Source organism: Calypte anna, chromosome 3 (assembly GCF_003957555.1).
Source record: "Calypte anna isolate BGI_N300 chromosome 3, bCalAnn1_v1.p, whole genome shotgun sequence".
Lineage (NCBI taxonomy): Eukaryota > Metazoa > Chordata > Aves > Apodiformes > Trochilidae > Calypte > Calypte anna.
Window position 1 is genome coordinate 38011243 of NC_044246.1, and position 27257 is coordinate 38038499.

The following is a 27257-nucleotide window of genomic DNA, read 5'->3' on the forward strand; positions in this document are numbered from 1 at the left end:
CACAGTGTGGAGGTCCCTGTTTAACCATAGTTGGGCCCTTCACTGTAAGGAGAATATTTTGGTGCTGGAGTGTGTCCAAGTAAGAGCCATGAAGATCAAAGCTGGTGAAGGGTCTAGAGCACAAGTACTGTGAGGAGCAGCTGAGGGAACTGGGGTGGGTTAGTTGAGAGAAAGAGAGACACAGAGGAGACCTTGTTACTCTCAACAAGGTGGAAGCTGGTCTGTTTTCCCAATTGCAAGTGATAAGAGAAAATGGCCTCAAATTGTGCCAGAGGAGGCTAAGATTGGATATTAGGAAATTTTTCTTCACTCTAAGGATTATCAAACACTGGAACAGGCTGCCCAGGGAAGTGGTTAAGTCACTGTCCCTGGGGGTATTTAGAAGACTTGGTGCTTAAGGTCATGTCTAGTGGTAGACTTGGTAGTACTGGGTTCATGGTTGGATCTGATGATCTTAAGAGTCTTTTCCAACTTTAGTTACTCTTTTTTTTCAAAAAGAAACATAGGCCTCCTAGAAGGAATGTAGAAACATGGTCTAGGCAGGTAGAAAGGGTATTAAGAGGGCTGCAGCTCAGATAGAGTTAAATTTTGTGAGGAATGTGCAGCAAAGCGAGAAGCGTTTGTTTAGGTAAAGTAGTGTGAAAAATAAGGTGGTAGAAAACACTGGTATCTTGCTCATGGGTAAGAGACCCTGTGCTGGAGGACATGGAATGGACTGAGGTACTCAGTCTCTTTTGTTTGGCCTTCACCAGCAAGATGTGTTTCCAGGTTTCCCAATTAGGTCTGTTTCCTGTGATTGAGGGAGTGAGGTGAAAGCCAAAGATAAATTAGAGACTGTTGATCTAAGGTACTTGTATAGAAGTCTATGGGGCGGGACAGGGTTCTTAGACAAGGCCACTGTCTGAAAATTCTTGGGATTTAGTGGTGAGCTGTAAAAACATCTCCAGTGGCTGGAGATTAAGTGTTACGTCCAAAAAAAGACTCATGAGAGAGGATCCTGCAGAGCAGAAGATGGTCAGTCTCTTGATCCCTGAGAAGCTTTGTAGATCTTTCTGGATTTCATGGACAGCCTTTTGAAAGAGTAGGAAGTGACTGGCCACAGCCCGTGCAGATTTCCAAAGGTAAAACTGTACCTGACCAACTTGACTGCATTCTAAGAAGAGATGGCAGTCTCTATGGACAAAGGAAAGATGAGTTAGTATCCCTTATCTGAAGTTAAGCAAGGCCTTCAGCACAATCTCTGATAATATCCTTGGAGTCAACTTGGTGAGCTGTAGACTAGCTAGTTGAATTACAGAGTGAGTGGGAAGTTGGCTGGACTGGCAGGCTTGAAGGCCTGTCATAAACAATACAAAGTTTACCAGTGGTTGGTGGCATTCCCCTCAGGCTTTGATACTGGGTTTTTTAGTGTTCATTAGTGTTGTGGGAGAAGGTGTGCCTCATCAGGTTGATAGGTGATACCAAATTGTAGGGTGGATGCAGGGCTCCTTCCTGAGGGGCTGGAGAAGCGAACCTACAGGAGCTTCATGGGGCTGAGAAAAGGTAAACAAAGTTTCTGCACCTGGAACCAAACAACCCCATGCACTGACCCAGAGGCCTAGGTGAGGACTAGCACTGCTCAATAGGGCTTGAAGATCCTCAGGAATCATCAGTGAAGGCTACCTGTCTACTGGGTTGTTAATGAGGCCCTGAGCAGCCTCAGCTTTGACTCTGGATCTGAGTTCAGGTGGGTCACTGCTTTGAACGGGGAATTGGATCAGTTGACCTCCACAGATTTCTTCCAGACTGGATTATTCCATGAGCCTGTGTGTGTAGAAATATTGATCCTTCCTGCTGGTGTTTTGGGAAAAGGATGAAAAAAAGTCTTTCCTATGTATATATTTTCTTTAAGAATTACGAAGCTTAGCTATTGAATCAGTTTTGTAAAATTATTCTGTATTTCTTCTTAGGAACTAGCATTTGATCCATATGAATCATATGCACAAGATATTTTGCGACCTGGTTTTCATGATCATTTTCTAAGTCAGTTGTCAAAGCCAGGAGCAGCATTTTATTTACAGGTAACTTTCTTCTAAGTAAGCCATACTATTGATATTGCAATTTGAATTACATTGTATTGTTGCTTCAACATATTCATAATTTTAAGACAAACTTATTTTGTTTCTAGTCAATAGGTGAAGGCTTTAAAGAAGCTGTTCAGTATGTTCTACCACGACTGCTCCTTGCCCCTGTTTACCACTGTCTTCATTATTTTGAACTTCTAAAAGTAAGAACATTGTATGAATCTGATTGTTTCTTTGTAACTCTCAGTGTTGAATACCAGAGCTTTGTGTAAAGTTAGGTGTAAAACCTTTTCTAGAATGTGAAAAACAAAAAAGCTTTGAGAGAAAAGTAAGATTTCATTTCAGACTTTTTATTTTCATAAAAGTTTCAGTGTTCTTGCACTGCCTGACCCATGGTGATTCTGAAGGTGATTTCCTCCTTCAGAGGGAAGGCTTGGTTGATACATACATGTCTTAGGCTTTTTGTAATGCAACCTCACTTTTTAAGAGTAACAGTAGGGAGTCTATAAACTCAGAAGGGATATAGTGTTCCACACTTAATTACTTGGGGAAATTTGGATCAGAAATAAAAAACCCAAGCAAACAAAAAACCAAACAACAACAACCAAACCAAAACAACAACAACAACAAAAATCAATAACCCAAAACAAAACAAAGCCGCTGCTCTTCTGAAGAATCTGGGTGGGGTTTTTTGAATGTTTAATTGATTATTTTGGGATAACACAGTAGTTAAGTCATCTTTGAGTCTAAGTGTCTACAGTTTTACCACCGTTTTTACTGATTTAGACCTACAGCTTTGGGACATAGCTCATCTTGTATAACTTGCTTTTTTGACTTTAGGAACGTGTGCTTCATCTGTTTGTCTAGCTTATTGGTTTGGTCTGACTTTTCAGACGTGTTTAACATATTAAGTGTTTTCTTTCATAACAGTCCACTGAAAGGGAGCTATGATACAGCTTGTCTGCATTTTGTATGATAAATACCTGCACACATGTAAGGTTTCTCTTCTTGGGCTTTTTTCACACAGTCTAAATACGCAGTACAGGCTTTGCATCTTTTCATGTGAACATGGTATTGTCTTTACACAGTAGATAAAGCATGAAGGATTAATGTTGCCTGGCGCACACACACACACATCCTGTCTTGTTTCTTGCTTTTGGTAAATTTCGGGGGGGAAGAGGGCACGTGTGCTTGTGGAAAAAGGGAGCAGCTCATGCTTGCCTTTTTTAGGGCAAAGTGGAGTCTTAAGCTAAGCCCACCTCCAAAAAGGCATGAATCTTTTTGCAACTCCTGATCTATGCTTTGTGTAAAGTTGTTTTTTTCTCATACATGCTTTAGAGACACTCCCCCGCCCCTCCACCCTGTGTAAATCTGATACTTTTAGGTTGGATTTTGTTCTCTATATGATAACCTTCCAGCTTTTCTTTCTGCTGTGTTGTTCATCTCATTTTAGTGACACATTTGTCTCTGTGGTCTGTCAAATGTGATACATACAATAGGCAGTGAAGGGCAATAGTAGCACATCAAGAAAGATACTAGTTCTTGTGGAGGTAGCTTCATCTGTCAATTAGTCATACATGTGCACAGGGCATATGAATCCCTCCCTCAAGCAGTCTCTGCTAGCAATAACATTTTCTTTCTTGTATCAGGAATCTTGAAACAGATTCCAGATCGGTTATACTTAAAAGCAGCCTAGAGAAGGGTATTTGCTACAGAAGGGTACTGGTGGAATTATTTAGCTGTAGAATCCTGATAATTTCACTAATGCAAGGTTTTATTGAATTCTTCTGTATGTTAAGAGACATGATTTAGTGATTGCAGGCATACCTATGAATAAAAAAAATCCTATGAAAATGGATCTCATAGTATGAAGAGACAAAATGTTGGCAAAGTAGTATGTTTTTAACACTTTATTTCTCTTTAATATAGATGTACTTAAGGATAAGAGGGCTAGCATTTTTCTTTGAGCTATGTTGTGTAATCCTGCATACTTTGAAGTTATCTATTTAAAATACATCTCAAAGTTACCTTCTAACTATGCAGACTACAGAAAAAATAGATTTCTGTCCGCTGATTGTTATCCTATTTAGAAACTAAAGCCCTCCTAAAGACTGGCAGGACACCAGGAATGCACAAACACATATTCTATTTTTAGCTCAAGCTCTGTGCTGTAACTTTGTTGGAAAATGAGCATATGATTAAGGGCTGTGCTTTCCTTCAACCAGCCTGAAAATACCTGAACTTCTACATAAGAAATTAACTGTATAAAATAGACTTTTAAATTTACTTGGGTGCCGTTTCAGATGTTGCAAGTTTGTGTGTGTGTGTGTGTGTGTGTGTGTGTGTTTGTGTGTGTGTGTGATACTCTTTCCTTTCTTTGGGTAAATAGAAGGTTACTTTTAAATGCTTAATTTCCAAGTTGAAATGGCTCAAAGTGTATATAAACTTTACCTAGATAAAATAAGATGTTCTGGAAAACGGGAGAGACATTTTTTTTATATATATTTTTATTTTTCTCTAAAACAAAACACACACTCCCTTGATTTAAGAATGGAATCTTCTTGTCTCTTTGCAAATATTTTTTAATTGTAATTCAGCCTATAATGATCTTAACTTCCCAGGATGCTTTCATTTAGCAACAGCTTCTAGTGTGTTTTATTTATTTTTTTCAAACTTTGTTCTTAGATAATAAGTAACTTGCCAGTCTTTACTGACTGGCAATTCAGCTCAATTAGGAACGCTCCTCAGTTAAACTTTTGTTGTCTTCTTCTTTCACTATGCTAATGTAACTTGTCAAACCAGAATTATTTTTTTGAGGTCTTCCAAGATAAGAAACCACCCTTTTCCCAGTCTGGTGGTATTCGATCTGTTACATGGTTCTGGAGAAGGCACACAGTGGTGAAATGTTAGTAATTTGGGACTGGAGTATCTTTGTATGGTTGATCCTGTAAATCTCTTGCTGTGTAACACATCCCAAACTATTTTGAGCTTTGACTTCACTGTGATTCTCTGCATTGTTTCAGGCAGGCTCAAGATCCAGAGCTTAAAAAAATTAATGAAGTTGTTTTGCAATCCCATATGTAGCTGGTGTAACCCAGCCCAGCGTGGAGAATCACTGAGTCTTAATTGTTGAACTTCAGCAGTCTGCAAAGTTTTTACAGTATCTGCAATTATAGATCATTGTCTGCATTGCTTGTATTGAGTACAGGCATTGTAATTAGCAGGTCTTAATTTCATACTTGACACTCTTATCTCCTTCCATTAGTATTAAAAATGGAAAATCACAGATTCACACTAGCTATTAATTATTTTAAGAAAGTATTTACATAGTGTCAGCAAAGAATTTTATTTTCCAATATGACTTTGGGGTGCTTCTTTCCACAGTAATTTGCATGTTCAGTTCTGTTTTGAAATTGAAGTAAAAGCAGAAGTATCACTGGTTTACTTGTATTTGTATATGTATGTAACTGCAGATGAGGATGACTTTTTTTACATCCACTGGAGATGATATGCAGTTTTATGTCTCTGTGACAGATGAAGGCCTATCTGCTGGAGGAAATGTAGCTTTACCAAACTGTTGCTAATGTGTGATGAGAACTGCAAAGCGTATTTGAGTGTATCTTGGGAGAAAAAGCTGGGGTGATGGAAAAATTGATCTCAAGTCTAAGAAGAGATTTCCTAGAATATGGCAGTAGGTGCAAAATGTAAGCAACTTCTTCATATGGTTTAACTATGAAAACATTACAACTGCAGTGTTGTAGACAGAAGTTGGAGATGATACAGGCAGGTAAATGAGGCTCTGTGTTGATTTCTTGTGTGGTTTTATTTACAACATTTCTCTTGCTTTTCTCATTTGAATGCTGGTGGGTTTATACTTTTAAGTTAGCTGTGTGTCTGCAAGCCAAAGGGAAAATAATAGGGGAAAATAAAACCTTGTCACGTGTGCATATATGCACTCTTTCCACAAACTTGTTTACTGTTAATCTAACTAAACGAGCTGTCTTCAATTAAAAATAATTTATTTTTTTTCTTTCTAGCTGTTGTACTCATTGATGGATTTCCTGTGTGTCTATCACAGGTAGATATGTGTACATATGTGTATTTTCATTTATTATGAATTATGATCATGTCATCTGTTAGGGAGTTTTGATGGGGCCATTTGTTCTAGTGGCATAGCTTCTTTTTTTTCCTTTTTAAACAGGATGTATCTTGGCTTTTGAGAAGCCGGTGTCTCTTTCCAGGGAATTTTCTAGTGAGAAGTAATTACTTCGGGGAATATTTGTTTTTGTTATCTCACTAAAATTGCTTTACTACAAAAGCTGGATAAAATCTAACAAAAGAAATAGTAAAAAATTCCTCCCTCTGTTTTGTTTACAGTCCTCAGTGACACTTGGTCTGTGTTATCGTCAATCTGCTGCAGGACCAACAAATGCTGGACTTTGATGCCTTAAAGCAGGGAGTAGGATGGCACAGGGCCAGACTGTTCTCGTGTAGATGGTGCCCTCTTCGGGCAATCAAATGAAGCACTAGCTGAAGTCAGAGTGACTTCAACGATGTGTTTAACCGTAGGGTTACAAAGTCCTGCTTTCTGATCCGTTCTCTAGGAATATCTGCAGGGCGAATTCTCCTTGTTACTGTGGGAATTAAAGCGGTATACCAGGGGAGACTGTTCTTTGGGGCTGGTGATCTCCTCCCAAGGTTTTAATGATGCTAGATAGCTCTTCAGCTTGTATGGTAGCAGTTTATGCTGAACACCCAAGTCCAAGCTCTCATGAAAACAGATGGGTTTTACAGGAACTTGGACAAGTTTTGGTCCTTTTTTCTCCTCTAAATGAAGAAATTTTGACACAAATAATCCATTGAAGATTGAATGCTAAGAAGCCTATTGTGGCTTATATTTTCAACTCTTACAGGATTACATTAGTTTTTATGATTGTGGCAGTCATTATATAGTGACATTATATTATATTATTTTTATTGCTGTATAGTCCTTTAATAACAGTAGTGTCCTCTTCTCCTCCCTTTGTTTCTGTCACCTTCTGTGCAGAAGGGAGTTCCTTGGGGACAGATATCACTGTGGTTGAGATTTGTTACTTGAATTCTTCAGTAGTAATATTTCTGGACTGTGTATTTAGCACCACTATCAGCATGCTTTCTCTTGTTTTATAGCTGTGGAGATTGTTTTCTCTCAGTACTTTGGTGTGTTCAGTGGAAAACAATGGGAAGATGTAGGAAATAACAAATACAAGTAAAACAAGATCTTTCCTCGTTTCTGTAGACCAAGTCTACAGATGGGATTCTGCTTGTTGTCCCTCATTTTCCCTGATCTTTTTTCCTTAATCAACAGGGTTCCTCTTAAAACCAACAGGGTTCTACTGTTGCTTCCCAGAACTATCTCTGAAATTGTGAATTCATCTTATGTAGGGTTCAAAGGTTCATACATTTCTATCTGAACATAGAGGTGCCATCCATTTGAGCTTGGATATGGCCTTGCAAACGTGGCTAGCAGAGATCAGCCTTGAACTGTGTTGAAGCAATGAAAGTGAATTTTTATCCATATTGGAATTACAAAAAGAGAAAGGGAAGATGTTTTCAAATTGAATTGTCTTTACTGTGATGGAAAATTTGGGGGAAGAAAATGGAAGACCTCAATTACAAATGTGGAAGCACATAGGTAAATATTTTGTGAAATTTCAAATACTGATCTAACTAAATGTTATCAACTTAATTATGAATTTTAAATTTCTAATGTATTCTGCAGGTCTGCTAATTATGATGAAACAAACCAAAGTGACAGTAAGAAAGAAGAGAATTTCAGAGCATGAAGGCTCTGGAAGGATCTGTGTGAACTTGTACGTTTGTTGCAGAAAGGTAATGAATCTGCTGTGGAAGAGACATCAGCATATGCAAAAAAACCACTCCATGTTTTTGAAGAATGCAGAGCAAGTGATTTTTTCTTACTCTGTAAAAAAAGTAGCCATCTCTCTAGTAATGGAATCTAGGCATGTAAAATGCTTATCTGGCAGCTAGAAGCCTACAAAAAATCTAAGTGTTTAGGAAATGGTTTTATGAGAACATTGAGGAACTTATATGAAAACAAAGCTTTGTTTTCATACATCTCATTTGAAAAAGGAAAGGTTGATTTTGTAAGTTCAATGAGAATTGTTCACGGAGATGAATCCCTTCCCAGTTGCAGAAACTGAGAGCAAAAATACTCCTTTCTGTTGAGCAGACACCAGTTCAAAATGCCTAGCAGGCTGCAGCAGCACTTGAGCAGACCTAAGCTGAAATGTGGCCTCCTGACAGGCTATAACCATTCATGGGAATTCAAGTGGCAAATTGGCCATGGGAGAAACCTGTGGGAAAACTTCTGACTGTTGAAATATGAACTGACTTCTGTGTGGTATATATTTCTGAATAGCTCTTCCTGACTTTTCCTTGGTGTCCATCCTGATTTGAAAAATGGCAGTTAATTTAGAGTAATTTATTTCTGAAATGAATATATTTTAATTTTGATCTTCCCTAAATAAGAGCATCCACATGGAGTAATCAGAGTAGCAGCTCCGTAAATTGACGTATTTCTGTAGTCCAAATGGTTTCACTTTTTTGATTCAGGTAAAGTTTGATGCACTTGAGTTTTCAACATAACTTTGAGATCTGCTTAAGTCGCATAGACAACATGTGAAAGAACTAGAAGCTTGTACTAAAAGTTTGTATGCTTCTTATTTTCCTCCCATTTTAGTGTTGTACCTGTATGGTATGTTGCCCAATGGGCTGACCATATTTTACATTATGTGAATTAAAACTTACTGGGAAATAACATGAGGACTTTAGTTTCTGCTGGAGGTTTTTTTGTAAGTAATTTTCTGACATCTGTGGCTTGATATTTTACATATTTATATAAGATTATGTAATTTAATATTACTTAAACTTTGAGTGGAGAAGGTTTTTATTTTAGTAATATATTAAAGATCTGTTCCACTCTGAATGCACATAACACTCCTACTGTAATATTAATATAAATAAACAGTTATATAAATGTATGCATATTTTTATTGCACTCAAAATTGTCTGAGTTTATATGGAAACAAAATTATTTTAGAATTTCCAGTGCGTTAAAACTCTGTATGTATGCCCAGGAATGCGACAGAAGGAGTTTCCTTAAAGCTTCAAGTGCGAAGTGCCTTTTAGATTGCTGACATTTTCTGGAAGTGTATGCTTTTCTCAGCAGTTGTCTCCATTTGCTATTCCAGATTATTTCCTGATGCTTTCTAAATGTTAAAGTTTCTGGCTATGAGAGCATTTTTTTCCCCAGCATATTGCTACTTCGGGCTGAGATTTTATTATTTGGAGGATTTGCAAAAAGTCAGAATGAGCTCTTGGATAACTCAATGCTGTTGAGCCAGCTTCCAGGATATTTTTGTGGCAGGGTGTCAATAGATCTGCCTCCCTGCAGAGGAGAAACCCTGTTCATTTTTATTCTTGACCATAGGACAGCCTGGTTCACGATTGTCTTTTGGTAGGTACATTTGCAGAAACATATTGATGGATGAGGCATTAGGACAGAAGCTGGAGTACTGTTAGTACACTTCAGGTTCTCCTAAATGTTGATTTCTTATGTATCATTTCTCTACAATGCTCAACAAGTGTTTTGTTGCCTCGCTGTGGGCTTCAGGACATTTGAAGAAATTACATACTGGGTTTTGAAGTTTTTCTGAAGCAGCAGTATTCAAGCTTGCTTTGAGTACTGCTGTTTGCAGCTTCTGCTTGTAGTGTGGGACCACTTATGGACTAGATTTCTTGGATTAATATTTTGAGGGAACAGCAGGATTGTTAGCAGCTACAGTGAAGTGAACTTGTTAAGCAAGATCAGTTGTGATTTCCTTGCCTGCCAGATGCTGTTGTCTTTTGTGTACAGGAGCTGTTTTGTGATCTCTCTTCCTATGTGAACTGGGGATCCTGCAGCTCACAAATTTCTAGTGGTTAGATTTAGAATAATCTTCTAGGAAGACAGAAATCTAGATTATGATGTAAACCCTGAAGTACAAGATTTTGTATCAATTGTGACACCTCCTACTATTGTTATAACTGCATATTCTCGTAAGTATAAATGTATTTTCAATCATTGTCTTTCTAGCCAGATGCCTACCTGAAGGCATAACAGAAGGACTATCATAGTCGTATTTTGCACTTCATGGAATTTCTTGGGTTTATAAATATATAATCCCTTGTGTTATGCAACAAGTAGAACAAAATACCTTGTCTTCTACTTTTTGGTATCTTTTCAGAGCTTGTAGCTTAGAATGTATCTACTGTATCAGAAACTTCCCTTAGCAGTCTGTTATCCAAGTTTGTTTTCCTTCAGTGTCCAGGATACTGTTCCTGTAATAGTGTGGAAAGTTAGAATCGTAATAAACCAGTGTTTTCTGATAAGATTATTAAAAACCACAGTGATAATACTACTGATAATCAGAAATTTGCACCTTCTTCCCATAGTAATAACAGTATCTTTGTATTATCTGAAACAAACCAATGGTTTTATTTATCATCTACCTGATTTTTTCGTTAGGGGGCACTGCACTACTGTAGAAGAATCAGACAGATTTGCAGAGAAACTTGGGTGCTTTTCTAATGATGCCATTTCACTTTCCGTAACCTTCTCTTTCATGCTGCCTGGGCCAGTGTAAGATGAAAGTTACTGTTGTAATTTAAGCTCCGTTCTGTCTAAGGTGGTTTTTGATAGCAGATTATGCTAGTTACCCAATACTAGAATATAACTTGCAAATTCCTTTTCAAGTGTCTTTGTAGTAGTTCACAGTACTGTCTGATTTGCCATTTGTGTTGGTATTACACTTCAGAAGATGCCTGCCTCTACACACTACTTTCTAAATGTTAAACCAGTAGTGTAGTTACACTCACTGGTCTCTGACTTGTATTCAACTGGAAATATATGTTACTTCCAATGGATGATGGATTTTTTTCGTGATGAATACCAAATTTTTTGGAACTGGAGAGAAATAGCTGTAAAAAGCATTTTATAGACTCAACACAGGAGCAGAATGCTTTGCAGTAATGAAGATGAATCTTTACAAGGATGCTTCTTGAAAAAAAATGTATGGGGAGTAATTTTTACTAGGTATTTGAATTTAAAGTGCAGGATTGGAAAAAAATTGTTAGTTCATAGTAATGAAGTAATTTCTCTTTCTTTGATTTAGAGCTCTCCTGATACACATTAGCCTACATTTACACATTTCTTTTGTGATGTTCCTGAATTTCAAAAGCTTTCTTCTACTGGGATATCGTGAATTATTGCTAGGCACCATGCATTTGTGTTAGTTTGACTGGTGCATTTAGGTTACATAAACAGTATTAAAAATAAGGAAATAGTTTCTTAAGCTTTGTCATAAGTTGAGCCTAATTTTCATCACTTTTGTACTGTATTTTACTGCCTTTTGCTCCTTACCTTGTCTCCTATGGTACGCTTGCAAGCAAATGACAGAGTATTGTAGGATCTAACACTGGACATGGCTAAAACAGTCTTGTCCAGTGTTGAAGGGTGGCCACCCAGAGGTGATAGGAAATCTCACCAAACTCTTTTGATGGAAGTTGGCAAAGGGGCAGTGTGTAAGGCAAAGAGCCTGCTTTGAACTCTTGTGCAGGAAAGAAGCAAAATCTTTAGAGGTGGTTACATGTTTTTTCTTAGCTTTCTTTCAGGACTGCAAGTGGTGCTGCTTCTGGCCCATTTGTCTGAAGTCCTCTCTAAACCTAGATGATATGCACAACTGAAGCAAAGGGAAGATGGTACCTCTGTGTTAAATCTAGACTCTAGAGGAATATGATGAGGGTAGTCTGTTCCTTCTTGGAGGGATAGATTCTCCCTAAGATCTTATGGGAAGTAATGCCTGTTATGTTGTATTGCCAGGCTTATTTCAGTGATTGTCACACGATTAGGCATTCATGCCTAATGATGCTTGGGTTAAGACTATGACAGGTTGCACCACATGAATCAAAGCTGCCTGGAATAAAAACCTTGTGGTCATCCTTATGACTGAAAACATTAATAAGGTAGTCTTTGACATTGACAGCTATTGCTCTGAATTATTAACTTTGGTTAGGAAAAAAAGTAATGCTATCTTATGAGCTATTCAAATATCAAACATGAATATATTGTATTCAGTTGGATTTTGGAGGACAATACTTACTGTTTGCTTCTGATGTGAAATGTGTGATTGTACTGTTTCCAAGGGCATCTGTTATTTTGGTCCATACGAGTCTGTTGCTTCATTTTATCCATCTCTGTCAAAACAAATCTTTCAGTCATGTGGAGCCGGTTCCTGGTGTGTAGTAGTCTGAAATGCTTGTCTCTTGGTAGTCATGTAAATAATTGTTACCTTGCCTTTATGTCTAAGCCACAGCTGTAGTCAGTGAGTTTTTCACTGACTATACTGTGAAACATTTTAATGTTTAAACAAAGATTGAAGATTAAAACATTAAACATTAATCTAAAATAAATACCCAGCGGATCTTGTTTTATAAAACTTACCTCTCCCAGCAATAACTGGGCACAATATATTAATATTAACCCTTCTTGTCTGCTTTCGGTTTATAACTTTTTTTTTTGTCCCTCAAGAAAAGTTGAGTTAGTATGTTAAGACATTAACGTAGCTGTGTTCTCAAGAGACTTATGTACCCTGTTTTTACAAGCTGGCCACTGTTAGATATCCCCTTATTTGTGGATTAACAGCTAAGCAAGCCCTCTATGGAGGAAGAGCACTTACTTCTCCCCACTCTCTCTCTGGTTATTGTTTTTCCCCCTTTTTTGCATGAAAAAAAAACAAAACAAAAAAACACAGTCCTGGTGGATAAAAAGCTGAACACAAGCCAGCAAAGCACCTTTGCAATTATGAACACCTGTGTTTACTGTCTTAGCAAGCGTGTAGCTATCAGACCGAGGGAAGTGCAGTGCCTACCTGTTCAGTACTGGCAAGGCTGCATCAGAAGAACCATATGCAGCTTGAGCATCCTGTTGAGAGTGGTGTAGAAGATCAGTGGAAGGGCTTTTAAAGATAACATAAGGAATGAGGCATGTAATTAGGGAGAAGTTGTGTGGGAGTGAGCTTCTTAATTCTGGAGAAAAGAAGACTAAGGAGGAGGGCAGACCTTTGTGCTGTCTTTGACTGTGATGAGGTGGTGAGGATGGAGAAATACTTCTTCCAGCTTCATATTATTTTCACTTGTGCAGCTATGAAAAGTTAGTGAGGGAAATCCTGATAAGATATTAGGGAAAAAAAGAATCACCAGGAGGGATTTCAGACATAAACACATGTGGCCTTTCCATCAATTCAAAACATAATATGGCCTTAGACAACCTGATCTATGTTGGCTCTGCAGTAGCTGGAGGCTGGATAAGATAATCACTAAGGTTCCTTCCAACATTAATTATTGATTAGCCTGTTGTTAGTGAGGTGAAAGCCTTTGTAATCTTCTGTTTATAAATGCTACCGAAGAGTTTTGCTTAGCTTTCCATCCAGCTTGCCTATTCGAGGAGTGTTTATGCATGTTGCAAATGTACAGGCATGCCACAATTTATCTTTTTCTGTAGCATGGTATGCATGAAGATCTCCTTCCTCACGTGTTCCTCTTAAGATTTAACACCTCTAATGGAGGTGTTTGGAGTTGTAACATAAATCAAACTGGTTTTGATGTAAATGATGTGTGCCTGGATCCATCCAAGTCTGAAGAGCTAGTGGCTGCTGCTGTCATTTTTCTGAGATTAAGCTCTTAGCAGACAGTTGTCTCTCTTGCCTTTGTCAGTAATACACCTGGTTATTTCATTAATGTTAGTAACAAGGAGGAGCATGCAGAATCAGCAGATGGTTGGATTTCTTCTTCCTAGGTCAAACTTCTGGCACTGCACATCCCAAAATGTTTGTAACACTTTGCATTTGACTTTCAATGTTCACAGCAATTGGAAGAAAAAAGTGAGGATGAAGAGGATAAAGAATGCTTGAAGCAAGCAATAACTGCCCTACTAAATCTTCAAAGCAGTATGGAACGGATATGCTCTAAGAGTCTTGCAAAACGAAGGCTTAGGTAAACATCTTTCCATTTTTCCTGCTTTCTGCTCCTAATGCTTTGCTATAAATCCAGGGCTCTCAGTTTCCTCTTTTAGTAAACAATGAACAAAATAGTTTCTGACAAGCCTACTTTTTCAGAGGAAGTGACATCAAAGCCAAGATAACTTGTTATTGTTTTAAAACCATTTTAATCTGTATGTGTCCTTGCATACTGGTAGTTGAGACGTTCAGAGAATTCGCTGGTAAGTAGAAAGTTATGGCATTTGTGGATTAATTATGCTCAGATAATAAATATCCATCTAAGAGTACATTTCTGTGTGATGAGAAGTGAATGTTCTTGAATTTGAAACTGCTAGTCTGAAAATTTTTTTCTGTAGTGGCTCAAGTTACAGATGTATAATAGAGATAAAAGCTGTATAATAGACATGTTTGCTCAGTTATTTAAACATATTTAAACATGTTAAAACTTTGCTTTTCCTCTTAAAATTGTTTCAGTATTTTCTTTGCCAAACAGGTTCAGCATGAATGCATTTTTTTCTGAATGTGCTGCTTTCATATCAGTGTAATCTAAAATTGTTTGTTAACTATGGAAACGAGTGGTTTGTTAGGCTAGGAACCACTAATTGCTTGCCTACATTGGGTAAAATATTTATTGCAGAGAGGATGAGTAGAGAATTTATCAGATGAGGGACTTACAGGAAACATTAGTCAAGGCTCAAAGTAGTGCTGACACTGAGTGGTGAAATTGTATTCTCAGTGGAATTCTCATCACTCAGAAAGATGATCTTATGTTTTTGCTGCTAGTGGTGGTTGTGGTTTTTAAATACATGTATGCTAATAGGCTGCCTTTCTCCTATCCTCCACTGAAGTGAATCTGCATGCCGATTCTATACTCAGCAGATGAAGGGGAAACAGCTAGCAATTAAGAAAATGAATGAAATCCAGAAAAACATTGATGGTTGGGAGGGTAAGGACATCGGACAATGCTGTAACGAGTTCATTATGGAAGGAACACTCACGCGTGTAGGAGCAAAGCACGAGAGACACATATTTCTATTTGATGGCTTGATGATTTGCTGTAAGTCAAATCACGGCCAACCGAGACTTCCTGGTGCTAGCAACGCAGAATATCGTCTGAAAGAAAAGTTCTTCATGAGAAAGGTACAAATCAACGATAAAGATGACACTAATGAATACAGACATGCTTTTGAAATCATCTTAAAAGATGAGAACAGTGTTATTTTTGCTGCTAAATCAGCTGAAGAGAAAAACAACTGGATGGCAGCCTTGATATCTTTGCAATATAGAAGCACGTTGGAAAGGATGTTGGATGTAACAATGTTGCAGGAAGAAAAAGAGGAGCAAATGAGATTTCCAAATCCTGAGCTTTACAGATTTGCAGAACCTGACTCTGAAGAGAATATTGTGTTTGAAGAAAACATGCAGCCCAAGTCTGGAATCCCCATCATTAAGGCAGGAACTGTGGTCAAGCTCATTGAGAGGCTGACTTATCACATGTATGCAGGTGAGACTTTTCTTTTATATAGTCAAAAGTCAAGGTTGTGACTACTTTACATTTCTCTTTGTGTTAAATACGCAGGAAAATATACCCGAAGTGTGTAGAAAGCAAGTATGATTTGCAGAGCATGTATTCTAACATGCATTTTGAGTTAAGGTTTTGAGATCTAAATAGGCACCTCTGCCTGGAGCACTTCAAAATACAAATCCTGTTTGTCTGAATGCGGTGGTATATGTACGTGCATAAGGTTATTCTCGTGTAAGGGATGGGGGGACACGGGCCTGCAGGAGTAGAGCACTGGACAATACATTTTTCCTGTATGCACCAGGATTCTCTTCCCTGAAGACTTTGAAAGCTGAAGCACCAACATTGTGGGAGACAATTTTGGGTCTAGTGTTTTCAGTTAAAGCTTATACTCAATCAACTATTACCTGTGTCCATGCTGAGAGTGTAATGAAAAAAACCCCACGTTTTCAGCTTGCTTGAAGCAGTCACTTGCATAATTTGGCCTTAGAACATAGCCTTAATCATAATTTCATTGGGGATTTAATTAAAGGGCTTTGGACTTTGTGTTGAAGCTATACTGAAGGCATCTCTGATAATCCAGACCAACTTTTCTTCAATCCAACCAATTTTTCTTCATAATTTCCCAGGATTTTCATAAGCTGTGCTGAAATGAAAAGCATGGGCTTACTTTTTGGGTTTGGATTAATTTGGCTTTTTTTTTTTTTTTTTTTTTGTTTCATGTATCTTGGTATTAGTGTTTCTCCTATTGAACTGTAGATTCATTTTGTTATTTTTTTTCTTTTTATTCTGATTATTCTAAATTGTTCTGCAGCTCAGCCTGGGATATCCTATATGGACCAGGAGTATTTGTTTAGAAGGAGTAGGGACTAAGCAGAATATAATTAGTGCTGTTTAACACTTTTGTTTATTTTTAAAATGCCTGTAAATACATCTCTTTATGCCATTAGTTTTATTGCTCTTCACGTTTTCTTCAGTTGAGCTTTCCTAACATTTGTTAGAAACCCAAATGCAGTATCACGCTGCCAGTTTTCACCAAAGCAATTTGGTGCCTGTCTTCATTTTTTCATAACTTTATAAACATTCTTTTAGCTCTTGGCTTGAGTTTTATATGCATGATTTATGACTTAATTTTCTGGTTTTGGAAGTTAAAATAAAACAATTCAGCATTAGAAAAAGGAAGACATTTAAAAACAAAAAACTAGCATTGTGTTTGGCTAAGAATTATCAAAAATAGTACTTCATTAGTGCCCTTCTGAATATTTGCTTTGCTTTGACTTGCTTGTGCACCATTAGGAAGTGTCCTTTCCCTATGTGCAGGTACTTTGGTGTTGGTTCGGTGTAGCCTTGGCATTGTTCCAGGTGCTAGCAGTGTTCTGGGACACATTGTCTCTGTCCAGGGAGCAAGGCCACATTCTCCAGTTCCATAAAACAGAAAGGCCTGTTGTAAAGCATCATCAAAGCATGCTGAAATGTGTCTCTTGTATTGTTTTTTTGCATCTGTGTGTCTTTTTGGCCTTTATAGCACATGGGATCATAGAATCATAGAATTGGCTGGGTTGGAAGGGACCTCAGAGATCATTGAGCCCAACCCTTGAACCACTGTTGCGGTTGCTAGACCATGGCACTGAGTGCCACATCCAGTCTTTTTTTAAATATCTCCAGGGATGGAGAATCCAAGGAAGAATTCAGATCGATTGATTAACTCCACCTTCATCCACATTCATTTAAATCCCGGCTCATAATAGGCCCTGTTTATTAAAGCTTTAAGTAAGTTGTTTGAAGCCATAGTAACATTGACCAAATTATTGAGGGGCAAAGCTGAGAATGTGTGTGTACTGGGAAGCTGAAACACTTTGAGCAAAAGAATAAAAACAGTTGTCTTGTGATCTGTTCAGCCTGTCTTAGAAGCCTTGAAGATCTTAGTGCAACATACACAGGCCTGATCCTGATGTGCTAGGTTGCACACCATTTCTCAGCAGCCTTATCTTTCATTCTGTAACTTCTGTTTTATAATTGGTTTTCCATGAGGAAAAATGTCATCCTTCTAACCATTCTGTGCTGTCTTTTCCAAGGGAACAAAGAAAAAGAGGTCTAATGACTCAGCCAAAAATGCTCTATTGTACAGGAAATAAGGTCTATTTACTGTGTAAATCATTCAGGGTTTTTTGCATTTTATGATACAGTGAATAGGGCACCAACTTTCCATAGTGACGCTTTAGCTCTTATTTTGTACACATATCAACTGAGTTCAAGGCTTGTGTTTTACCTGGAGAAGTGGGAAGATGAGTACTTGGGTAATATCTAGTCAAATAGCTACAGGTTATAGAAATGCTTTTCTTGCCCCACGTAGGATTGTGTGTGCATGATTGCAGTTTTAGAACAATTTATTGACTTCATGTTCAATGCCAGAATAACAAGCCCTTGCTTTTCTGAGGTGGCTTTTCTCAAAAGCAGTGTGACTGGTCATGGCAGCCCTTGATCTGACGGTCTAAAGATGGCATTTGTGGTAGCTGTGACTTCTCTAGGTTTTTTATCTTTGTAGGTTACATACTATAGGGAATAATTACAGATGTAATTGCAGAGGTTGTGCCAATTTATTGCAAATAGCTGAAAAAGTTAGTTGCATATTAAGGAGTATAGGGGCTATGTTCAGGCTGAGACTCAAATCGAGTCTCAACTTTAGTCATCTGTGAAGATCCACACAGTCCAGCTCATTTGTATTTGAGTGTTGGACCTTTCTATTTTTCTTCCCTCACTTCCTTGATAATGCACAAAACAACTTATCAGCTGAAGTATTTCTCTGGTTCCCTGTGCCACAGGGACAGCCCAGTAGCCTAGCTCTAACAAAGCAGTGCTGCCAGGGGTAGGAGGTATCCAGCCACTGCCAGAGCTGGGAAAGGGAGACAGCCCTGATGGCCATGAGTCTTGGCTGACTGTCCAAACCATTCTGTGGTGGGGCAACAAATTAGGAGAGAAATCTCCTTTGCAAAAGCATCTTTCCATATATTTTTATGTGGAAGAAACTGCCCCTCAAATAGAAATTGATGTTCTGGTCCTATTTGCATATTCTGGTAGGTTTTACTTGTGTTTCTGCATTCATTATCTCCGTTGCCTGATTCTTGTTTAAAAACAGCTGGGTTAGGTGGTACCAAGATTTGAAAGTTGTGGCAGTTTTTTTATCTGTAGGGCAGTGCTCTTCTATTTTTAAAGCTTTGATATGTTAAGAGTGCTTGTGCGTCATCATAGTGTCCGTTTCCTTTCTTAAGGAATTCAAGGGTGATTATTTATAAATCCTTGTAGAACAAGTTATTGTTCTTTTTTAGCTTTCAAATTGGCTGTATTGAGGAGAGAATTATCACATGACCAGACATCCTGACTAACTAGTGTTCTCTGTATTTTTTAACACTTGCTCATATATTGTACATTATTTTGAGTTACAGATTTTGCTATTAAGATAACAAGGTTAGATTTTACTTTCTGATCTACTTCATTTAAAATTCAATATGTATTGTTGATTTAAACACTTGACCCTACCTGTAAATAACAATAGATATGACTCAGAGCTTTCAGTGCTCTGAAAATGTTAATTTCTATGATGAATTTCTTTTTCATGTAGACAAAATCTTTTGGGGTTCATGCTGTGTACAGAATGTGAACTGTGAAGGCATGAGTTACTGTGCTTACTTCTGCACTTGTTCTTTAGGACAATAAAAGTTGTGTATTTTCATGGTGAGGGTGATGGGGACAGGGATGAAGTTCTTCATGGGAAAGGATTTAGAGTTTTGCCTTTGAAAAGGATTTTAGGCTGTACAGTTTCCAGGAGGGTAGGGGGAGGCGTTATGATAAAAAAATGAAGTACATAGACATGGTAAAGCAGAATAGCCAACTGTTTAAGAAATGGGAATTAGCATACTACAGAAATGCAAGGAGATGCTGTGTTACACAGCACACGGTTCATCTGTGCAACACCTTGGAGCGAAGTGTTGCCCAAATGAAGAGCTTAGTTTCATCTAAGGAAAGTAGAATGTTCTTTCGAGTTTACAAGATACTGGTAAATAATTACAAAGGATTTGGATTCGTAAAAAGCTGCTGAGCCCTCACATTCAAGGAATAATGTCTAATATCTTAGTATAGTGTTAGGTCAAACAACACAGGCATTTTTTAATTCATTATGGCATATAGGAACTGCTGCTTCAAGACCTGTGTGCTCTTTAGCCACTCTGTAAGAAAAATTACGAATTGAAGTTTGTTTTTAAAACCTGCGTATGGATTTAATAGGCAAAGCTGTTGCAAGCCACTCATTAGTTTTGCTCAGTGGTAACAGTGTTAACCTGAGCAGTGCCAACATGCTGTCACTGCATTTCCTCATACTTGAAAACAAATGGTTTTGCTTTTGTGATTAAGGGAGACGCTTTGGTTTTCTGTTTTGAATATTTGCATGTTTTTAAAAAGCAATTGAATATTTTAAATGAACCAATATGTAATTAGCCAGTTCAAATGAAATTTGTTGCTTTTCTTGAAGTTAAATAAATGTAATGTTAAAGAATGGAAAAAATATCTAACATCTAACCTGCTGTAACCACTACTGGCCCATCAGTTGTACTGATTTAGGAAAAACGTTGTTCAACAGGCCAGTACAAAGTTACTTGCTTAGGCTTTTGAGTTATCTTGTCCTGATGATTTTCAAAAAGAAAGGATTTTGCTACATGGCTCTTAAATATATGTTCAATGTTATTGAAAGATAATCCAGTCTTTTAATAATAGAAGGAAAAGGAAAAATCATTGTTTTGAATTTTCAACAGAACAAAAATTGTTTTTAAATTCTGCTCTGTATTGCTATTGTAAGAGGTTCTGAATTGTGACCAAAGCAGTTTTGGCTTACGTCATTTTCTCTTTAAATTGATAAGTCGGTGTCCTTAATATTAAAGGATACTTAGTTATTTTTAAAAGTTAGGTAATTGCTGACATGAGCATAAAATTATTCTTTATCTTAGATCCCAACTTTGTTCGGACTTTTCTCACAACGTATAGATCCTTCTGTAAACCTCAAGAGTTGCTGAGTCTGCTAATAGAAAGGTATGCCACTGTTAAAAATGTTCATACAAAATGTAAATTTTTTTTTTTTAATTTTTGCTTGGAGTACAGTTTGTAAGATTTTTGTTTCTCATTTGGCTTTGATTCACTCCAATCACTTTTTAAGAAGTTGTCAAATTCAAGGATTGCAAGTAAAATATGCAAGTTATATCCAGAAGCTTTAGGATTGTTCAGGTAGCTCCAGTAGCTTCCAGCATCCCATGGTTTTGTCTTTGAAGTCTGTTGTTACTGAATTTACCAAATCTTCCTATGTGCTTTTGTGCTTTACAAAGCGTTAAGGTTCTGACATGTGGAAACGTTCTGAATTACAAGCTATCTTTAATCAGCATTTTATTCATGCCTACTGTGAGCAAAATTAGTGCAATTTCAGAACTTAGTGCTTATACCTCTCTTCTGTGCTAGGTTTGAAATTCCAGAGCCTGAGCCAACAGAAGCTGATCGTATTGCTATGGAGAATGGAGACCAGCCTCTGAGCGCAGAGTTAAAAAGATTTAGGAAAGAGTACATCCAACCTGTGCAGCTACGGTGAGTATTGCATCAGTGTGAGACAAGCTGATTTCCTTTAAGTCTTTTGATGTGCCATCTTTTGGATGCAGTGGCTCTTTGTGATACCAGTAGGCTTTCTTGTAGATGTTTTGACAGAGAGCATGCATGAGCAGGCAGGCATATTGACCCTGCTGCTTCAAAACGTGGTAGGAATTTGAATTCATTACATGAAAAGACTTGGGAAAGCCTTGTGCTGATTTTTAGATGATTTAGACAACAAGCAAATTGGTTTGTTACACTTGCCATTTTTTTAAAGCCATGTTTCTGCAAGGCTGTATGGGCATAAGTGTACCACAAAGATGTAGAAGGAGTGTACCACTTTAGATAATGTTCTTTTTATGAGCAATAGCATTACTGTGACTTCTTTAAATTTCAAGCAGAAAAATGTTTATAGCTTGTTGCTGGTGAAATCCAGACAGCAGAGTGATTTCGTGTGGTCTGCTGATTCAGGTATTCATGTGAGCCCTCACATACTAAAAGCCTTTAAATGCTAGATATGAAGGTAGGCTGTTCTGTAGAGTGCTTACTTTTTCATTACTTTTGCAGAGTATTAAATGTATGTCGACACTGGGTAGAACACCACTTCTATGACTTTGAAAGAGATGCTGATCTTCTGCAACGTCTGGAGGAATTTATTGGAACAGTAAGAGGTACTTATGGCTTCTTAAGTGCTGGCATTTATCATAAAGCATTCGTTTCCAAAGGTATGGAATGGGATCACTTTTCCTTTCACCGAGCAGGTAAAGCAAAAACCCAGGACCGACTGCTTATTGACTACTTTACAAAGAAGATAAAAAAACCCTTAATTTTAAAAAAGCCACAATTACTTGAAGTCTGTCTCCTGTTCAGAATATTGTTATTTACATTCTCATAAATAAGTATTGGTTTTGTTATGAGGAAGGGACTGAAATAATGCAAAAAATAAGAACTGACCAATGACCAAGACCAAATAATTCCTTTGATTGTAGTCTTAAACTACAAGGATAGTTTTTATAGAAGTTTGATGGTGGAAATCACTATTCCTTTGAAGCAAGTGTTTTCCATCTATTTCACAGTGCATATTAGACCTGTATGACACCTTGAAGTTGTGATAGTACAGGTCTTTCCTGTTCCCTTGTAAGAACTGGGATAGTACAGGAGCAGTTGGTAGGAAAATATTATGTTAGAAAAGTATTTAGCGGTTATTTAGTAATTGAGAAGAGGAGGAGAATGAGCCAACGACTTAAATGTAGATTATTGGTACATTTTCAATGGACTTGCCATCTCATGCATTAAATTCTTAAGGTCTAGAGCTAAGCAGGCATTTGGCCTTTGGGTTTTATTCTGAGCTTTGATTCTAAATGCAGAAGGAGAAATGTCTCCCTGATTATTATTTTTCCCTTCTATGTTTGCATGTACTCTTGTCCAAATTTTGAAGTTCAGGGTGTTGACAGAAGAGCATTTTGGAAAAAAAAGATTAGTTCCCATAAACTGAAGTCAGAAAAGAAAGGAAAACAGCTGATTTGGAGCAGGAGCCTAATTTGTGCATCCTGAATCATGCTTGGGCAAACTTTGGATCCTCAGTATTGGTTTTAGAATCTTTCTTCACATGTTTAAATACTTTGAGACTTGTGCAAGAACACCACTTATGACCTAAAAAAAAATACGGTTCCTTTAAGTTACAGGTTTGGGGCTTAAATTAAAAGATTTCTGAATTATATTCACCTCTTTGGAAAAAACAGTATTAAGTAACTAAATAGTATATTTTCTTTCTGTGCTCCAGGCAAAGCAATGAAAAAATGGGTTGAATCAATCACGAAGATAATCAACCGGAAAAAGCAGGCACAAGCCATTGGGCCAAGTCACAACATTACTTTTGAGAGCCCACCTCCAGCAATTGAATGGCACATCAGCAAACCAGGACACACAGAGACTTTTGACTTGCTCACTCTACATCCAATAGAAATTGCTCGACAGCTCACTTTACTTGAGTCAGATTTTTACAGGTAGCTTTCCTCCACTGAAAAGCACATGACAGAAACAAATATATTCTTCAGCATGAAATTTTCTGGTTGGCCTGTGCTGTGGAGCCCCATGGTAGATCAATGGACTTTACCAATGCTGTATGATGATTGCTTTTTCAGAAACAAATTCTAAAGAGCAGCATTTGTCTCCCCAAGTTAATGTGTGCAGTAAATGTGACTGATGCATACTATGTTTGCATACTATGCATACTACTGATGCAGGTTTATGTTTAAGTTTTCTGAATAGAACACCCTTTGAGAAATATAAACATTCAGTCAACTTTCTTCATATTCTAGTTTTTGAAGGAAATTACAGACTCTATCAGATCTCATCAGCTGTCTGTCAGAGGTGGTTCAGGTGCTGAAGGTTCACGTTCTATTATAGTCAATGATGTATAGACTTCATATAGATAAACAAAGGTGGTTAATAGTCACATAAATTAAGAAATATTTACACACTTAAAATGAAGCATAGAAATGCCAGGCACTCAGTCACGTTGGGAGCCCTATGTTAGAAAAGTGATGCCTTAAGAGTTTGTTTCCAAATATTAATTCCAAATTCACTGGAAAGGAGGTGGCTTTGGGAAAAGTATATAATTTTTCCAACTTTTAGTTACGTTTTTTGATACATGCATCTACTTTTCTAGAGCTGTGCAGCCATCTGAACTAGTTGGAAGTGTGTGGACAAAGGAAGATAAAGAAATAAATTCTCCCAACCTTCTCAAAATGATAAGGCATACAACTAACCTCACGTTATGGTTTGAAAAGTAAGTGCATTTCCTCAATCTGAATCTCTATCTGCTCCTTTTTTGGAAGCTTACAGTCAATTCAGAAGCATACTGGGAAAAATTCTGTTCTGGGAGAATTCCAGTTTTAAGTCATGTTTAAGTGCTGCCATAATAGTCTCAGTTTTTTACTCTTAGAATATTTCAATTTTTTTCTGTCTACACATTTTCCAGACTGTGTCAAGTAACGTGATAGACTTTTCATATTTGTTCATGCCACCAATTAATACTTGATTTTGTAAAACTCATCAGCACTTCAGTGCAAAAATCAAATGTTCTTCTGTATTTAGATGCATTGTAGAAACAGAAAACCTAGAGGAAAGAGTAATTGTAGTGAGCCGGATAATTGAGATCCTGCAAGTTTTTCAAGAGCTAAACAACTTTAATGGTGTCCTTGAGATTGTCAGCGCTATGAACTCCGCAGCAGTGTATAGGTTGGATCACACATTTGAGGTACAGTGAAACCTTTTACATTTTTTGGTATGTAAGTGTAATTCAGTGTACCATAGCCACACTAAATCTGTCTTTTCAGTAAGCATGCCCTTCAAGAAGGGAAAACAAATTCCCCAACAAACAAAGCCTGTAATAGAGAGGGGGTTTTTTTCTTGGTTTCAGAAGCAAGAAATCAGTCCTCATTTAAGAAAAGCAGGTAAAGGTAGCAAGATCCTGAGGTGGTGGGGCACTGTCTTCATTGTCACTGTTTTAAGTATCAGTGGGAGACTGTTACTCTAAAAATTGTTTCTAGGGCTTCACTTTTCCTCTAGCTTTCCAAGCAGCCTGTTTCATCTCTCTGTTTAGCAAATTCCAAGTCGACAAAAGAAGATTTTAGAAGAAGCTTATGAGCTGAGTGAGGATCATTATAAGAAGTACTTGGCAAAACTCAGGTCCATTAATCCTCCTTGTGTGCCTTTTTTTGGTAAGTACGTTCGGTTCAGATGAGCTGTATCATTCACAAACATTTGGAAAGTACTGATCTTGGCACTAAATGAGAGTATGAACAGTGGTGAGAAGTCAGTTTTACCAGGACAGTTTGGTTTGAATTTCAAGTGCCCAGACATTAATTGCATATGTGTCAAAGAAAAATTAAAGTTACTATTAATTTCAGGTATAATCTGCAGTAAAAATGAAATATAGACACAATATCTGATTTCCATATTTACACATTCTTGCTATGAATATGGCTTAGACTGTGTTGTGACCATAAATGCCTTAAGTGGAGTGCAGTCACATTAGAAGTATTAGTACCTTTCACTGGTAGAGAAAGAAGAGCCCCTTTCCCTAACAAGAATTCAAAGAAATGAAGCTAGAACTTTAATTTTTCTAGTTTCTTACCACTAGAGTCTTATTTTGTTAAAAAGTCTTATTTCTATAAAAACAGAGTTTGGGTAGGAAACCTTTTCTTTTTCATCAGACTTAATGTTTCCTCTGTCAAGTGCATTTCCTGCAGTTTCTGACATTTTGCCATGAAGTTAAGCACATGGCATTCCTTTTCTATAGCAAGTTAATTCAATGTTTGCTGCAGATCAATTCCAACTCTGGACATTGCACTTGTCCAGCATAGGCTTCAGGTCAAAACTGAAATAAAGTAGTGTTGGTGGCTGTTTTGGCCTTTTACAGATGGGGAAAAGATATACTCCAGAGCTCTGCAAAAAGAGATAAGATCAACTATGTCACCTTCTGTCCTGCCTCAGAGATGAGTAGAGGTTAGCAGGATCACACATGAATAGCTTCATTTATTTCTCTCAAGTTAGACTTAGAGTCATAATGACAATTCCAGATACACTATTTGTGGACCTGAGAGTGCTCTTTTCTTTCTTCTTTTAAAATTATTTGATGCAATTATGAAGCTGGGAGTGGAGAGTGGAACAGAAGATTAAAACCTGAAAATAATTATTTAAAGCTCAGCTGATGTATCTAGTGGAGAAGAGCTGAACTGAGACAGAACAGCTGAGAGAAAGCACCTGAGTTCAGTGTACACTTGTCTTGCAAAATGCTAGTATTGTTCAGTTGTGTGAGCTCCTGAACAATAGAGATGTTCAGATTGAGATTTTGATGCAAAAAAAGGGAGCTGTCAGGAAAAGGCATATTACTTAAATTGTCATCCTTATTTGAAAATTAGATGTGATTTTCTTATTGACCCTACCAGAATTTTTCTAAACAACTAGAGTGCACAAGTCAAATTGTTTAAGAATTCTTTGTCACATGACTTCCTCCTTGTTTGGTACTGTGTGTTAAGGACCTTTTCTGTGTGCTTTTTAGGGATTTACTTAACTAACATTTTAAAAACAGAAGAAGGCAATCCTGAATTTCTAAAGCGACATGGGAAAGAACTTATAAACTTCAGCAAGAGAAGAAAGGTAGCTGAAATAACTGGAGAGATACAGCAGTACCAGAACCAGCCATATTGTTTAAGAGTGGAATTTGATATCAGGGTGAGTGGCATTAATTCCTTGAATCCATGCATTGAGGTTTGGTTTTTTTGTGGTGACTCTGTCAGCAGATACACCATAAGGATGGAGTGAATTCACATAGATTTAATCAGACTGAATCAGAGATGAGCAAAAGGCCTGTCATAAAGTCTCAGGTCTCACTGTAAGAAAGATCAGAAGCTCAGTGCTTGCAGTTTGGTGGGTCCGGGTTTTTGTTTTGTTTTGCTTTTTTCCCTCAGCTACTGGGATGTCAGATAGATTGTTGTAATGATCGGTGTCAAAGAGGACAGGGAGAAACTGATAGTTTCTGTTCCCTCACTCCAGTGAGCCTGTTGTCTTTTTCCTCCTCTGTTAGACTGCACTGTGGTGCTGATGCTCACGTTTTTCTTTCTGATGGTGTTGCCCTTCCTTCTTATCCGTCCTTCTCCACCCTTCCTTATCTTTTGAGCTTTATACTCTCAGAGATTCATAGGACAGATTATCTTAAGACATTCTGCAACATTTTCTTTTTTATTTTTTCTTCTTGAAGTTTGACAGACTGAATTGTGAGAGCAGTCCTCCCTGCATAAGTCTAAAGATGGACGATTGCTTCTGGTGTTTGAGCTAACCTGGTCTGATTTTTGCACTGCAGAAAGTATTTAGGGTTTTCAGGCCAAGCATAGTGGTAACAATGTCCAGCAAAGAGCTGGCAACAAACAGATTTAATGACTTTAA

The 27257-nt window shown here is 37.5% G+C and overlaps 1 protein-coding gene across 2 annotated transcripts in view; it reads left to right on the top strand.

Annotated features, from left to right (window-relative positions):
- The window catches only part of SOS1 (SOS Ras/Rac guanine nucleotide exchange factor 1), a 53898-nt gene that overhangs the window by 17617 nt on the left and 9024 nt on the right, over positions 1 to 27257 (top strand). For both annotated transcript variants that reach the window (XM_030446874.1, XM_030446875.1), the window contains exons 7-18: positions 1950 to 2060; positions 2168 to 2266; positions 14029 to 14156; positions 15010 to 15665; positions 20681 to 20762; positions 21183 to 21305; positions 21873 to 21976; positions 23089 to 23311; positions 23977 to 24096; positions 24405 to 24567; positions 24913 to 25030; positions 26374 to 26546. In XM_030446874.1, the coding sequence (XP_030302734.1) occupies positions 1950 to 2060; positions 2168 to 2266; positions 14029 to 14156; positions 15010 to 15665; positions 20681 to 20762; positions 21183 to 21305; positions 21873 to 21976; positions 23089 to 23311; positions 23977 to 24096; positions 24405 to 24567; positions 24913 to 25030; positions 26374 to 26546 (2100 nt within the window). The remainder of the gene's footprint in view (positions 1 to 1949; positions 2061 to 2167; positions 2267 to 14028; positions 14157 to 15009; positions 15666 to 20680; positions 20763 to 21182; positions 21306 to 21872; positions 21977 to 23088; positions 23312 to 23976; positions 24097 to 24404; positions 24568 to 24912; positions 25031 to 26373; positions 26547 to 27257) is intronic.